Genomic DNA, 15,588 nt, shown 5'->3' on the forward strand with positions numbered 1-15,588 from the left:
TGGGTTTGCTTATTCTCTTGGCAGGTTCCACGAGCATTTGTGAACCTGGTGACAGTGCTTTCCATAGCAAGCCTCCGGGAGCTGCATGCGTCAGAAAACAATACCTGCCCAAAGCTGCTTATGAGGTTTGAAGATGATTTATGTTACAGCTCTCACTGTCACTCACAGAAGGCTGCAAGGTCTTCTTGGGAAACGTTTTCTTAAAGGGAAAATGTTCTAGTGTTTCAGACCACCAAACATATTCCTCTGTGTATGCACATGTACCTACAGGTTGATTTCAACACAGCGTTTAGAAATACCTGGCTGTCTGTCACTGTCTCTGTATCTGAGCCCTGGTGTTACCATTTTTTGTGGAGGTGCCATTTTAATGACTCATCACGTCCACTGCAAGGGAGTTCAGGCCAGAGCAGAAAGAGCTCAGCTGTGCACTCCTTGGGCAAAGACAGAGAAGAGATAAGACACAGGGTTTTTCTTAGTTCGTCACTTTAAACTAGCTTTATTTACAGATGGACCTTTCTGCAGTCTTAAAACTCTCCTTGCTTCTGTAGTTTCTGATCTCTGTAATCTCATTGCTAATTATTAGTTTTATTGTTAATTAGTCTCTCAAGTAGATGTGTGGGATGCTTAATCACACTACCTGTTGCCTTGAGGCTCAACAATCCTCCCAGGTCAGCGTGAATCTGCCACTGAGCTGGCAGGCCTGTGCCTCAGTGAGCTACTGGTGACTCAGGTAGGGTCCAGCATGTCCCCTCAGACTTGCTTCTGGCAGGACTTGCTTGGTTTCAGAAAAGCAAATTTCTGCTTTTTGGGACAGAATAACCTTGTCCTGTGAATGTAGGCAGCCATTGAAGGTGTTTTTACAGGAGGAACATAGATGCAACCCTCTTGCTCTGATTAAAGGGCTCTCTGGTGGCTGCCAGTGGAAAATTAGCTTTTAAACTCAGCATGCTGGTGCTTTTGATAACCAGCTGTAGTTTTTCTTTTTAACAAAGGTTACTGGCTAGAGCGCACCTGTATCTCAAGACCCTAATCGTTGGACAAGGATAGTTAGTGGAGCCTTTAAGATTAGGTATCTCAAGATACCTGTAACCTTTTCCCATCATTTCAGGTGACATGCCGAATTTAATATTTGCCTGTCTGGCAGCAAGAAAGTTTACAGGGTACTAAGCAGATCCTTTGTGGAATAATAAATGCCTTGCTACTGAATTAAAGAAGGACCTGAAGGAGGGGTTTGGTCTTGAAAGCTTGTCTTTTTTTTCTGAGAGTAGCAAATAACCTAAAAAGAGATTATGTCTCCACTAATTTTGCATTGCTCGTGTTACTGAAATACTTCTGAAAACACAATTTAGGCTTGTTTGCCTTTCATGTAGATGTACTCTAGAAGTAAAATCTTGTTTTGTTAGTTGCTGTCCATTAATACAAGTTTGGACATTGTAGGGATCTGTGTATGCTTTACATATATCAACTGCAACTCTATAGGTGGTATTTCTCTAAGAGCTCTCTCGGGGATGCTTTGCTGTGATCATATGACAGGATTTTTAAAAGAAGTCCTTTTTCTCATTTGGATTTGTCAAGTAATAATGAGGCATGCCAAGGAAGAGGGAGCACCAGAATTAAAAAATCATGTGCTGGAAGGATCAAAATTTCAGGGAGGGATAAATGTGGCCAACATGAGTTCACAGAAACTTAAAATGGTTCAGGTTGGAATGGCTCTCTAAGGAAGGAGATTCCAGCATCAGTCTTGGTGTCTGTTTTGGTTCTCTACCATCCTCCATGTGAAACATCCTGCAACTTGTGACCCTCAGTTGATTAGAATGAATTTGTGTGAACTCTGTCATCAAGGATGCTTGCATAGTTCTGCTGAAGCAAACCACATTGTGCAGGTGTACTTATGAATGGTTTTTGTGGTCGGTTGGCCCCAGGTGGCAACCAAGCACCCACACAGCCACTCATTCACCCCACCCCAGCAGCATAGGGGAGAAAACAAGAGGAACATGAGCAAGAAAACTCATGGGTCCAAATAAAGACAGGGAAATCACTTACCAGGTACCATCACAGGCAAAACAGACTGGATGTGGGGAACTTAACTGCATTTATTGTCCACTAGCATAAATATTTAATTACTGATTCAGGTATTGGGAAATAAACAAACAAGTTAAACAGCTAAAGCACCTAACCTTCCCCATTCCCAGGCTCAACTTCACTCCAAGCACCTCTCCCTACCCCCTTGTTTCTGCCGCAGGGTACCCTCAGTGAGGCACGGGTGGTGCAGGGGATTGGGGTCTGGATGTAGCAGTATCTCTCTGCCTTGCTTCCTTCTCACTCTTGTCCTGTGCTCCAGCATGAGTCCTTCAGACGTGTGTCTGCTCTGGCGTGGGTTCATCCACAGGCTGTGGTCCCTTCAGGGGAGTGCCCGCTCTGACATGGAGCACCTCCTCCTCATTCCCACTGTTGTTCTCCTCCTCTCCCTCTCTGGTGTTTTCTGTCCCTTTCTTAAACAGGTTTTCACAGAGGCACCACCATCCTGGCTGACAGGATCAGCTGTGCCCTGTGGTTGGTTTGTTGAAGCTGGCTGAAACTGGCTGTGTCCAGCACAGGCAGCCCTAGCCTCTCCTCACTGAGTTCACTCCTGCTGCTGAAACCTTGCCATGGGCACCCAGTACGGCCTTTGTCTGCATGGATCCTTTTCCTCACTTTATGCTCATGAATTTATCCCTAATAAATATGTTTCTGCTCAAGAATCAGGGCTGTGCAGAAACTCAGAGGTGAGAGCTAATTCTGCCATTGAGTGGCCTTTCAGAGAAATCCGTCTCGGAGAAGTTTTTAACCCTGCAGCTTGTCAGCTTGGGAACAGGGGAAAAAGAGGCGGAGATCTCAGCGCCATGCTCTCATCCCACAGGTTCCTGTGCCCTTGTGTCATAAACCCTAAGGACAATTCCAATGAGTTCAAGAAGTTGGTCTACTTTAACAGAAGGTATCAGGTAAGGCATGTGGCATTTGTTCTAGGTTTAATGTCATCCTCCTGTTGATCAAGAGACCACAGAGGGCCTAATATTTGGAGGTGGGGGACAGTTTCCACTCATTTTAATGACATATTTTCAGTCATGATTTTTTTAAAAAAAAAAAAGGGGGGGGGGGCAGATGGGAGTAGGCTCAAGATCTTTACAACTCTGATTCACTAAACCAACAAAACAGATGAGAAGAAAAATTGTTAGAGAGCCATAGAAAGTAGAGTATGTCAGAGACCCAGCAGTTTTTTGATCACTTATGTCACTGGAGATCAGATTAAGTCAAAGAACATGATAACTCAGGAGCAAACTTCAGGCATGGGATGTCAGCCAAACCAAAAACGCTTTGGTGGTTCTGGAAGAACATCTTTTTGACAGAAAATCTAATTACTGAGCAGGTTGCCTGCTCATGTCAGTCAGGCAGCCATCCCCAGGCTGCCTCTCAGCAAAGAAGCCCAGGATGCGTGTCTCAAAGAGATAGCTGCATTGGCTGCCTCGCACGAGCTGGAAACCACGGCCACATCTGGGTTTCTGCACTAGGGAGGGGAAACCCCTGGGTGAGATGTACGTGGATGGGGGTACTTGATGAGCTGAACATAAAAGAAGGAAAGGTGACAACTTTTCTTTGACTCTTTAGGAGAGAACCCGACAGTTAGTGGAGAGTGGAAGGTATGACACTACAGAAGATTTCACAGTGGTTATGCAGCCGTTTCTGATGAATGTGAACATGCCAAAAACACAGGTAAAAACAACCAAAAAACGACACCTACACTAAATCCTGGTGCAATTCCCACTGACTTTTCGAAATTGTCTTGGCTGTAAATGTGACCAGCAGTTTTCTGGCCTAATAATTACTATATTCAGTTGAGTTAACATCCAAAATTGCAGAAAATGTTTATGCAATACCTTGGAGATAATGAGCAACAGGAATACAGACCTTGAAGGCACAGCTTGGGGCACTGAGTCCACTCCACTGTGATCAGACAACTATGCAGCAGATATTCAGTTCAAAGTCTTCACCAGGGAGCACTCCCCCTATATCACCCATATATCATGAAGTCCCTTCCAGTACTTTGGTAAATGACTTTTAGTATGAAAACCCATGCGCTTCAAAAGACTATAATCTGTGTATCTCAGGAGAAATAAAGAATACAATTTATATCTATGCCCAGGTATTCTGTACCCAGAGTCATAGTTGCCTGTATTCCTTATTACTTTGGAAATCCTATATTAAAAAGCTTCTCAGATCTAAATTACTAGCGTTCTCTGGCCCGGTTTAATTCTCTTGGCCTCAGAGGCCTTTGCAGCTACTTCAGTTTGAAGTCAGATAGGATATCTCGCTAGAAGAGAGAGGGGATAATACACAGCTTGTTGCATATTTCCTGCCTCTATGACAGCACCCGTCTTGTTCTCTAGGAGGGGCTGCTGGACAGTTCATATTTTGCCCCAGACTGTTTCCACTTCAGCCAGAAGTCTCATTCCCAGGCTGCACGTGCTTTGTGGAACAACATGGTAAGAGTTTCAAAAGTCATATTGGTCACTCCTTGTTTGCTCCATCCTGCCCTTGGCAGCAAACCCCCCCCCCCCCCCCCCCCGGGAGCTACTAGGTAGCTAGCCCTACCTCTTCTGAACCCTTACTTGTGTTTACAAAAGAAAAGAGTGACCATGTGAAGAAAGGTCACCTGAACTGTTAATCCAGTCATATCAAAACAGTAAATCTCAGGGTATGTTAAGACTGGGGCTGCTGGGCCTTCTCTCAGGGAGATGATGCCTGCCTGGCACATTGACCATCAGGCCGTGTTTGTGGTGTATGGGAATTAACCTCTTCAGCATGCAAAGAAGCTGTGCATGGAGGCAGCCATCAGCATGGGTGCAGTGCACTGCAGTTGTCTTCCTGTGCTGCAGAGGTGGTTTCCAGTGGCTGGTAGCACAGCATTACTTGTTGCTCTCTGACGCTCATTCGCTTTTATTCTGTGCACTCCCCTTTTTCCCCACAGCTGGAACCCTTGGGGGAGAAGACACATAATCAGCAAATAGAAGATGAGATTGTTCTCAAATGTCCAAGTGAGGTAAATTACAGGGGTGTCTGTGTTTATGTGGAGGTGCTAGGAGTGGCTGGGAGTCTGTGTGAGCCTTTACCAACTGCCTGGAGCACTGTCTCAGTGAAGGGGGTCTGACTCTTCCCCACATAGTTTGTGCCACTGCCACCAGTAGCAGTATGAGCACTCCCCCAGGAGGTGGAGGGGAAGCTCATCCTAGAAGTAAGCTTCTTCACAGTCACACATCACAGTTGGCCAAAACGTAAGGGAGGGGTGTTTGGCCTACCTAGTCAAGACCATCAAGTGTCTACACTGAATGGCAGAGCTTCAGTGGGGGAAACAGAGCAACGATGGCACCAGTCAACACAGCTCTGCAGAGGTCACTGGGACTACCTTGCAGTGGGACCACAAGCTTCTTGTTAATCACACAGAGCAGGGTCCTGGGCATATTCTGTAAGTTCTGGCTGTGTAAAAATATTGCCACAGGTATACACTGTTATTGTATGGGTTTAAAAAAAGCCTTTTTTTTTTTTTAATCCCTGGAATTAATTTGCATGAAGCTGCTAATCATCTAGAGACATCTAAGAACTGAAGGCTGGGGAATTGAAATCTCCATGTATTCTTCTGATGCTTTGCATTGACTCAGATTTCCTTGCTTTGTAGGCTGAGCCATTCCTGAGGACATATAAGAACAGTAATTACACATACCCTAACCAAACTTCAGTAAGTGTCAACATCACCATCCCATTGTTACTCTGCTCCATCTGTTCCTGTATAGTAACCAGATGAGTCATGCTCTGCACCACAAGTGAAATCAGCCTTTGGCCAAAGGGTTTGAGAAGCTGAGTACATGGCATGGGACCGGAAAGCACTCCCTGAGTTAGGCAAAATGCATCCGAAAATACCTGTAAGAACACATGCTCAGACAGCATGGTTATCAGTACAGGATGCTACTCTAATCTGAACAATACTGGATATGATTATTGAATTAAGCAACCAAGACCTGTCTGGTTAATTACATGCTAAATGGGCTCTGATTTATTCACCTGGCCTCTACTAGGAAGATCCTAGTTAATACTGACTATACTTGCTAGACAAATGCTATTCAGCTTTCTTCTTCTATTTAGAATTATGGAAGCCAGCTGCTATGCGAGGACAGGTCTCCATCTTCCCCTCCTCCAGCTTCAGGTAGTCTTGCCTGTTTTATATTAAGAGGCTGAATTACCTTCAACTGTCCTTCAAGATGAGTTTTTATTTTTGCTGAAATGACTGCTGGACTGTGAAAAATACTGGTCAGAAAAGATGTCATGTTTTTCAGCAGGTGCTTTACAGATACAATGCCATACTCTCATGCAAGGTAACGTTCTGACTAAGTAGCTCCACTTAAATCTCTGCCAGTGGAGAACTTCAAAATATCTCATGATAAAATCCAAATTTGTATGCTGACATAGCCTATAAGTGATACTACCTAACTCTTGGGGAAGGAAACAGGAAATCCAGCTTCATGCATGTTAAGTCATAGCAGCATTCAGTTTTTCAAGTAACTTCATATTGTCTTAGTCCTTCTGTGCGTTCTTACAGCTCTAGTATGTCATTCCTGCTTTGTCTAATACGACATTGTTTTACCTTCATCTTGGTGCGGGATATTGTTTGCAACTTATTGTTACTCACTCCTTCCTCTTCTGTCTTTTCAGTAGCAATGTTAACCGTTGAGATGCTGAATAATAGGCATATGCTGCTGCTACAACCACATGAGATGATCTGGAGAGAGCTCCTGTTTTATCATCTGGATATTGCAAAAGCAACATGTCTGAGCATCAGAATGCACAATGGCATGTTTCATATATATAGTGGTGAAAAAGAATACCTATTTCCTATCCAAGTTCAACTGCATCTCTTTCCTTTGCAGTGCATTTCCTAAAGCCAGCTGATGTGAAAATTATAGCAGCCCTTGGGGATTCTTTGACGGTAAGAAGATAGCGTTTTTATTGTTCTCTTGGTAAAACTACAAACATGTGCCTGCTCCAGCAGAGGGGAAATAGCTGTTGTACCTAGAAGCAAAGATCCATTCATTCATGGATGACAATAGATCTAGCAGCTAGAACAAGAAAGAAGGTGTCAGTTCTCCAGCACTGTTCCCCCCACATACATATTCGCATGCTTTTGAACTCGGGCAAAACCACAGGCAAATCCTTTAAAGATGTACTTAAATAGTTTGCTAAATTGGAGACAGAAGAGATCAGATGCTGTTGAAACTAATGGGACATAGTACAAGCCTTAAGTTACCGTGTTTTTCAAAGCTTTTCTGAATAGGAACAGACTGGTGAACCTGTTCTTTTGCTTCGGTTCTTTCAGGAACAGAGTGTGACTAAGGGATGTTGGATAATAGCATTTTATTCATTTTAGCATTAATGAGATAAGGATGTAGAGGAGTGAGAGCCCTCTGACTTTATCCATTTCAGAAGATATCCATTCTTTTTATTGTGCCTTTTTTAACTCATAGCTAATTTCTTTATCAAGATGTAGTCCTTGCTGACGATGATTATCTTTGGTAGCCTAGAAGGAATATGTCTCAACATCCAGATATCCTTTCTGCCTAATGTTTTCATACTGGTCAGACTGAAACTCTCCAGCCAGCTCAAAGGAAACACTGGGCAGAAAGATGTAACTGGAACATAGATTTCTGTGAATCTGAGCCTTAACAACAAAGACATTATGTGTACAAACCATGAAGCCTTTACCTCTGGCAGGTATGTTGCTAAAACTTCTACACACAGGAAGCTACTGAAATAAATAGAAGCATTTGAATGCAAACCTGCAATATTGACAGATGAAAGATATTCTGTATATAGCTGTGGTTGCCATATTATAATATGCAGGACCCTGCAGGTGTTTCTGCTTCTAAGTATAGTCTGTAGGAACTGAGAATAAAATCTGCTTTCATAGAAAGTGCAGTGGTGCATTGCTGTCTCAGAGCTGCACTTGGCCCGTGTATAGTTATTCTGAACACCAGAGTTCCATTAATTCAATAAAGCTTATACATAGAAGAAAATGTAGTATTATGATTTAATCTGAGGTAGCAGCAAATAGTCTGCCTAGTTTTGTGTTCTACTGAAGTACTACCCCGTACCCAAATTTAGCATGAAACTATAGTATCACAGCTGGCAGGCATTCTGCTTCTGAATTCTGGTGGTGTTTTAGAAGGGAGGTAGTTGCTAGCTTGCCTCTTTCTTCAGGATAATTGTAGAGAGTGCTTTCTTCCTTGCTGTAGTACTACTATAAGTCTCTCCATTTAGCACAATACTTTTCAAATTGGTGTAAAGGTATTATGGTGCTTCTTTCTGAGATATGTTTGTTTTCTCTGTTGAGTTCATATCTGTTGAGTTTCTTATCATTAGCCAGAAAGTTTCATGTGTTTGTTTGAGACATTGTCATCATTCTGGAGTTAACCGTAAATGAGTTATTCAGCTCATATAGACCCATGAGAAGAAAGCCTTTGTTCCATGGCTCCATCATATATTTTGTACGTTATATACAATATGATGCTTGTAAATAATTACAAAAATGTTATTGATACATTCTTCAGGAGGAAGGTTGGAGAAAAAACAGATGCCTTCTAAAGGTTTTGAAGAGATGTATTCAGAAGTAAATAAAATGACTATGTATGAATGACTATTTTATTAGTAATTGTGCTTTAATTTCATTTGGTTAATGAAAAATAATGTCCAGGCTGGTACAGGAATTGCCTCAGATAATCTCCTGGATCTGGGCACTGAATACCGGGGCCTGTCTTGGAGGTAAGTCTTCAGCCAAGACGATGAGGAGATGTATGTTCTCTCCTGTAAATAATATTATTCCACACATTTTGAGGCTTTCAGCTGTCCAACAGCTGGAAAAAAAAGTTCCTTCTCAGGCTAGCATTTCTTGTGAAGATGTATCAAGATCCAGGATTTGTCATAAGGTTGGCTTCACAGAAAATTTTTTCTCAGCAATGGATTTTAAGCTAGTCTTTTGACTTCTCTCATGCTTTCATCTTTGGCTACTTGTGACAGTTTGTATTTTTATGGTGGGATGGCAAGTTGGAAATCTACAAAACTGGAGAAAAATCACTGTAACAAACAAGTCAGAACTGGTTGCTTTTAGGACTTCTCAAAGTTTTCTATTTCTGAACCTTTTGTAGCACTATGGAAAAGAGTTTGTTTAACCAGAGAACTTTTACGACATGCAGTACACAATTGTAAAAGACTAACATTTTTTGGTGTGATGATGTAGCTCTGTTGACGTTGACTGAAGCAGTTCTGTGCTGTCCTAACAGCTTTCCATAAGCCGGAGTGTGGCCTCAATGTGTCCCACCAATTGAAAGCTGGAGAGAGAATACCCCTGTGCAGGAAGCAGGAGAAGAGAATGAGGAGCTGCTGCTGCAGCTGTCTTGTCACCCAGGGGCTGTTTGGTGCTGCCTTTGAGGCCCATTCCAGCCTCATGAAGGCACTCTAAGTGGACCTTTTAATCTGCAGTACTTTAGGGCTCAATCATTCGATATGTAGTGGTATCAGGCATTTTTCTGCTATTTCATAATGATTGACTATGCCCCTCTACAGCTGTAAGATCATTAAATCCTTCTGACAAGCATCTTTACCACTGAAACCTAAGCCATTCTCCCCAATAGCACTTCCACTTCTGTCCTCTCCATGTGATCTGATAGATTAATAGTTACCAAATTTATCACCCTTCGCTTTTTCTCTTGGTGTGTGGTAGGTTTTCACTTTGCTTGTTGTCTGTGTTCAGCTAAGAGATGAGTGACTGGGATTTCTCTTTCTCATTTTAGTATTGGAGGAGATGCATCATTAGAGAATGTGACAACTCTACCTAGTAAGTAAATGCTTTGCTAGATCTAATTGGCAAGGCTAAAGAGAGGGAATGGGCTGATTTCCGATATGTTTACAGAGTTCTTAAGTATCTCAAAGCTGTTTTAGAGAAGTTAACAAGAACTACCTTTCAAAGAAACAATATCCTAGGACTAATGAATAAAAAGTTGACTTCATCAGTGAAGCTGAGAAGCAGCTAGAAATTCCCTTCCTTTCTTTTCCCTGTCCTTTCTCAACTGCTTGGTGAGTGTTATTTGAATTTCTAAATAAGCTTGCTATGTCCATGCTTGTGATGCAATCAACATCTGCTTTTAATAAATATTCCACCACAACTTTTTCCAAAAAGACATGTTTGCATTGAGTAGACCTCTTTAGTAGATAAACCTGACTACTCGTACATGTAACCTGAAGGGAATAATTTTAACTTTCTTTTCACTGAAACATGCAACTTCTCGTAGCTCAGTCTATTGTTAATGTAAAGCCACTTGAGTTTCAGTTTGGATCAGCTGTAATAAGAAACTTCCAGTTGAAGAGGGCCAGTAAACTGTCCTATGTGTTGCCTATTATTATAAGCAGAATGTAACAAGAATACAATTAGAATAAGCAATTAATTGATTCACTGGATGCTATTACATTTGACAAAACCTTCATTAAAATGTGGTTAAATTCAGTCTTTGAGATTAAGGTAGCTTTTATAATTTACAATGTGACTATTTTCACTCTCAGCTGTGAATTATTCAATTATTCTGTCAACTTCCTTTTGGAAACTACTATGGAGGTAATGGAGAACATGGTGGGATTTCATCAGAACCATGCATCTGAGGTTTCTTCATATTTTGTCAGTAGTATGAGATTTTGGACAGCTCTGAAGCAGACCCAGATCCTCTAGCTGAAAACAAGCTTCTGCTGGGCTGAAGCCCATTCAGGATCACTTGACAAAGTCACCATCATGTGACTGAGGATTTTATTTTAGGCTTTAACCACTACAACATGAGAGAGAACTGCACACAGTAGTCCTCAATTCTGCTCATCTTATTCACTGGTGACAGTGCAGGGCATAGCGAGCATGCTGCTCTCTGAGTTGCTGCCAGCTGGTGATCCCTCTCGCCACTGCTTGGTGGATGCATCTAGTTGACTGGACGCTGCAGCAGTTGTGCTGTGCTGTCAGAGGGCAAAACTGGCAGTGCTGGTGTGTGCTAGTCCCTGTAGACAGGGAGCGGATGTAGTCATTTTTCCTTCATTGCCATCTTTCTTTTTCAGACATCTTTCGAGAGTTTGATGTTATGATTGTGGGCTATTCGACCGGCACTGGGAGTGAAAAAGATTCAAATGCATTCCTTAACCAGGCAGTTCCTGGAGCACAGGCTGAGTATGTAGCTTTTTGGTTTACATTTGCAGGTGATGGATACTGCATCTGATTGCCTTTCAACTATCTCATGTGCTGTCACAACTTGCTCTGAAGAGCAAGCAAAACCAGTCTAGCTGAAAGTTCAGAGTTTAAAATAGGCTCTAAACCTGTTAAATGAATGGGCTTATTTCATAGCTGAACTTTCAAATGAAGCCAACAGTCTTGGTTATGAAATCCACAAACAAGAAACTGGCAGAAACTGTTTGGTGGTGGTGGATTCTACTCTTCCTCTTCAACATCTATTCATTTATCTATTTATCTGTCAATAAATCTCTGAGAGAATGGATATTTTCAGAAAATTAGTGTGAGGGAATTGGTAGAGACGTACTAGGAGAAAAACGAGATTAAATCTTCCATAATTCTGGCCTCAGGCTTCTGATTTAAGCAAGCAAGAGTGGACAAGAGAGAGGAAAAAACCTAGCCACAGTCTGGTATCTGACGAACGGAGAATTGCTGATGGTCATATATGGGTTTTGGTGCATTGCAGACCTGGTGCAATTGCAGCCAGTTCTGCCAGTGTAATAGGAATTGTAATGTCTTGCAGTCATTTGAATTTAGCTCTCTGCTTTTAGTCACACATGGGAGGCTGCATGAGTTGAGCTTTGCTGTACTGCTTATCCCAGAAATCCCTGGCTTCTTATTGGAAGAGTCAATGCTGTTTAATTAACAAAACAGAAGGCTGCTGGAATTCAGTCACAGTTTGGGCACAGGTTCTGGCAGACCATGCCTGGATTTGACACTGTTAGTTGATGTTACCCAGACCTTAATTTGTTTGCTTGTTTAAAGAAAAATTCCTCTTACTTCCCAAAGAGGTCCTGGAAGTGAAGTTCAGAAGCGAAGTTCAAAAACCAAGTAAGGTGTTTGAATTTGCTGTATCTAAGCAAAGATTCTTAGGCTTTATCGGGTATTTTTATTGCTCTCCTCTAGGCCTTGAGTAACCTCTGACTTGTACTAGCAATCTCAATAAAAGCTTGGATTTCCAGACAGAAATAGTCTGCTAGGTGCCCTGATATATCCTACAGCCCCCCATACCTGAGAGAAGGGATTTTGTTTCCTAGCGATGACTGAATGTATCTGTGAGTCGGTGAAGCATGTGCAAGGATTATGGCTCCGATTCAGCCATTAAGGAGAATTTATTAACATACTTCTATATGCAGCATATATCCGGATTAGCTTCAGCTTTTGCTTGTTATAGAAAAGAATGAGATAGGTGCCTGTCTTGTATTTTATATCAGTTAAATCCTAAACAGGCTTTTGGGAGTGGTGGGAGGACTTGAAAGAGGATACACAACCTCTTAGTTCACCAATATGACTTAAAGCAGCTTGTATCAGTAGCAACCAAGGCATTACTATTAAATAGTTACTTGTTAGCTGTATGAAATGAGATGATGGATGTTAGTCTAATGAAAAATATTCTTCTGTTGTTTCTCTGTCTCATAACTGTCTGTAGAAAGGGATGCAAAAGTAAAGTCCTGTAAATTACTACACTAATATCCCTGAACTGTTTGATGCTTCTTTTGGGGTTCTGTTCTGCCACGCTGTGGCTCTTGATGCATCTGAGAAGATTAATGTATCCTAGTTGAATATTGAAATGTATTGGAACATAAGGAAGTGTTTCTCCTGCTTTAGGTATTTGGCCCTGGAATGATGATGCAATCCAGCATTTATTCTTCATCAGCCCAAAATATCCATTTTTCCTATGATTCATAGGGAAAAAAGAGTCCACTAGCTAATGCTGGTATTTCAGAATTGTTACCTAGCCTTTCTCACTTTTGCGTGCTAATCTGGAAACTGCTTTCCAGAGGTGCTGGGACCTGTCTGAAATCAGGTAGTTCTGCACCCTTACCAGCTTTTGGAAACCAGGTGTAAGGGTTTCTTAGAATGAAATCTGTGGGCTGCTTTGCAGAGCTCTTTAGTGAACTTGATGGCAATGTAGCAATGCAGGTCTCATTCAGCAAAATGTTCCTATGCCTATCTGCATTCATTGCCAAAGTGATGCTGGAGTTAAGGGTAGATCTGAAGCATGTTGCTGAAGCAGAGCCTGGCTGAGATCTCTGATTTCACATTAAAAAAAGGAGGTTAAGAATTTAAGACTGAGAGAAGGGAACAGGTGACATGAACTGTGAATATCTCTATTTCCCATTAGCAAACAGTTTCTGTTGATCAAAATCTAAATTTGGTGGAAACTGCAGCTCAAGGATGGGTGATTGCTGGCACTGCTTCATTCAAGATGTTAGATCTTACTGCATTGGCTCAGGATGCATCAGCACTTCAGTGACTGTGTGAGAAATCAAAGGTGTTGCAGACTGTCAGCTCCATAAGTGGTGTTTTCCTCTGGATCAATATTGAAATTGATGCCCTAGCTTAGGGGTTTCCACAGTAAGAACAGAAGGAAATTGTGACCACTTGTGGCTTCTGATAACTTTGGGATATAAATAAGTAGGTTATGACATTGGACAAGGGTAACAGTGAACAGAACTACTACATGCATACAGTGTCTGTGTCACAAGTAGATGTATGACAGGGCTCATTCCCTGATAAATACTCTTATGTTAGTGTTAGACCGGTATTCAGTTGAGCATTGCAAAGGAGAGCTAAGCTCTGGTTGCCATACAAAACAAGTGTCATGCTTATTAATGTCAGCTGATATGCTTCCAGTAATGATAGACAGTCAATGAAGTGTTTCTAATGAGAGCCTGGAGGGATATGCAGCTCATACCATACTACAGAGCTGCCTGGAAGGCCAAAGCTTTCCAACTATGTTCTCTTTTCTATGCATATTTGAGGATCAACTTGTTGGGGCAGTCAAACAAGGTTGAAGTGTTCAGCCTAGGTAACTCAAAATTCATGGCAGCTTACATATATATAAATATATATGTGTGTGTATACACAAAAAAGAGAGAGAGAGTGCTCACCTGGCTATTGGAAAACAGCGAGGCTGTCATCTTAACTTGTCTGAGTAATCTCGAAAATTTCTTGGGTTTTTAATTACCCTGGGAAGGTAGTGTGCACAGAGCTGTTTTACATAATTGAAAACTAAGTATTGACTCTGGGTGCAGGCTACAGAAATGAGGGAGGTGTGCACAGTGAACTCTGAAACACTTCTGCTTTGCAGCGGGATGAGCTGTAGTTTATGTATGACATTGCTCAAGAGGTCAGTTAAATATTGGGACTTGGGATTCCCTTATTGTTTCAGTCTGCAAGGAATAGATTGACAGCAGCCTAGTTCTAAACAAGCCATCTGCTTACAAACATGTTGCTGTGTCTGGCTTTTCAGCTGGTTTAGGTGTTAAGCACTGTAATAGAAGCTAAACTTATGGTTCCAGATTGATTACTGAACTTCAGTAAAATCAATATTCAAGTTCAGTTTGATGTTGACCTTCCACAAAGATGTGACTGTGTAATTTGATCATGGCAACATGAGTATTGTACTGTCTCCTCACTCAACTCTTCTAATACCTGACAACTTGATTTAACGTGTCTGAAGAGTGTTAATGTTGATCTCTCCATACAGGTGTTTCTTTCACTCACTAGTTGTCCTTCTTCACAGGCACTTACCAGCCCAAGCAAGAAGTCTCCTGAGACTAATGAAAACTGATCCTGTAAGTTGTCTGGGACTCCTTTAATCTTAGAGCATGAAAAGAAACAGGTGTTGTTTCACATGATAGATCCACCTGCAATGACGCTTTGTGTGTATCTCAAAGTCAAAGAAATTCAGGCTCGTTATTTTCTTTATTGCACAGAGAATTGACTTCAGTGCTGACTGGAAGCTCATAACGGTGCATATTGGAGGCAATGATCTGTGCAACTATTGCAAAGACCCTGTGAGTAGTAGAACTGGTTAACTGAAACTGTAGTGGGACTGTGATGTCGGTGTAGAAACACATCAAGGGAAATCCATGGATTCTTACAGCCTTCACAGAGATAACATGAGCTATATATGTGCTGCTGTATGTTTTAATGGGGGTTGCTGCTGACAGTGCCCTGATATAAAAACAGTTACCAGCAACAGTGTAGGATGGTTTTGTTTTCTCTGGCTTATTCCAGGGTAAGAACCACTGTCTTTGCCTACTGTCTTTTGACCATAAGCAAAAATGGAAGGGAAGAAAAGCTTCACTCCTCTGATGTGGTAACTGCTCTACTGCTAGCACGGCCTATTTAGGCATCCAAGAAAGAATTGTACTGCTTTGAACTACCACTAGTCCAATCCTACAATTGTCATCACCCCATAACTCACAGTGTAGGGAGGTGCTAGGAGCAGGTGAGGT

General features: G+C 41.9%; 1 protein-coding gene across 1 annotated transcript in view; it reads left to right on the forward strand.

Annotated features, from left to right (window-relative positions):
- Positions 1-15,588, forward strand: part of PLB1 (phospholipase B1) — an 83,165-nt gene that overhangs the window by 37,328 nt on the left and 30,249 nt on the right. Inside the window, exons 25-37 of the mRNA XM_049833702.1 lie at positions 25-125; positions 2,900-2,981; positions 3,646-3,750; positions 4,425-4,520; positions 5,006-5,077; positions 5,711-5,770; positions 6,175-6,235; positions 6,957-7,015; positions 8,777-8,844; positions 9,873-9,916; positions 11,173-11,281; positions 14,871-14,922; positions 15,064-15,144. Of these exons, the coding sequence (XP_049689659.1) occupies positions 25-125; positions 2,900-2,981; positions 3,646-3,750; positions 4,425-4,520; positions 5,006-5,077; positions 5,711-5,770; positions 6,175-6,235; positions 6,957-7,015; positions 8,777-8,844; positions 9,873-9,916; positions 11,173-11,281; positions 14,871-14,922; positions 15,064-15,144 (990 nt within the window). The remainder of the gene's footprint in view (positions 1-24; positions 126-2,899; positions 2,982-3,645; positions 3,751-4,424; positions 4,521-5,005; positions 5,078-5,710; positions 5,771-6,174; positions 6,236-6,956; positions 7,016-8,776; positions 8,845-9,872; positions 9,917-11,172; positions 11,282-14,870; positions 14,923-15,063; positions 15,145-15,588) is intronic.

The sequence above is a fragment of the Accipiter gentilis genome, chromosome 30 (genome assembly GCF_929443795.1).
Source record: "Accipiter gentilis chromosome 30, bAccGen1.1, whole genome shotgun sequence".
Classification (NCBI taxonomy): domain Eukaryota; kingdom Metazoa; phylum Chordata; class Aves; order Accipitriformes; family Accipitridae; genus Astur; species Astur gentilis.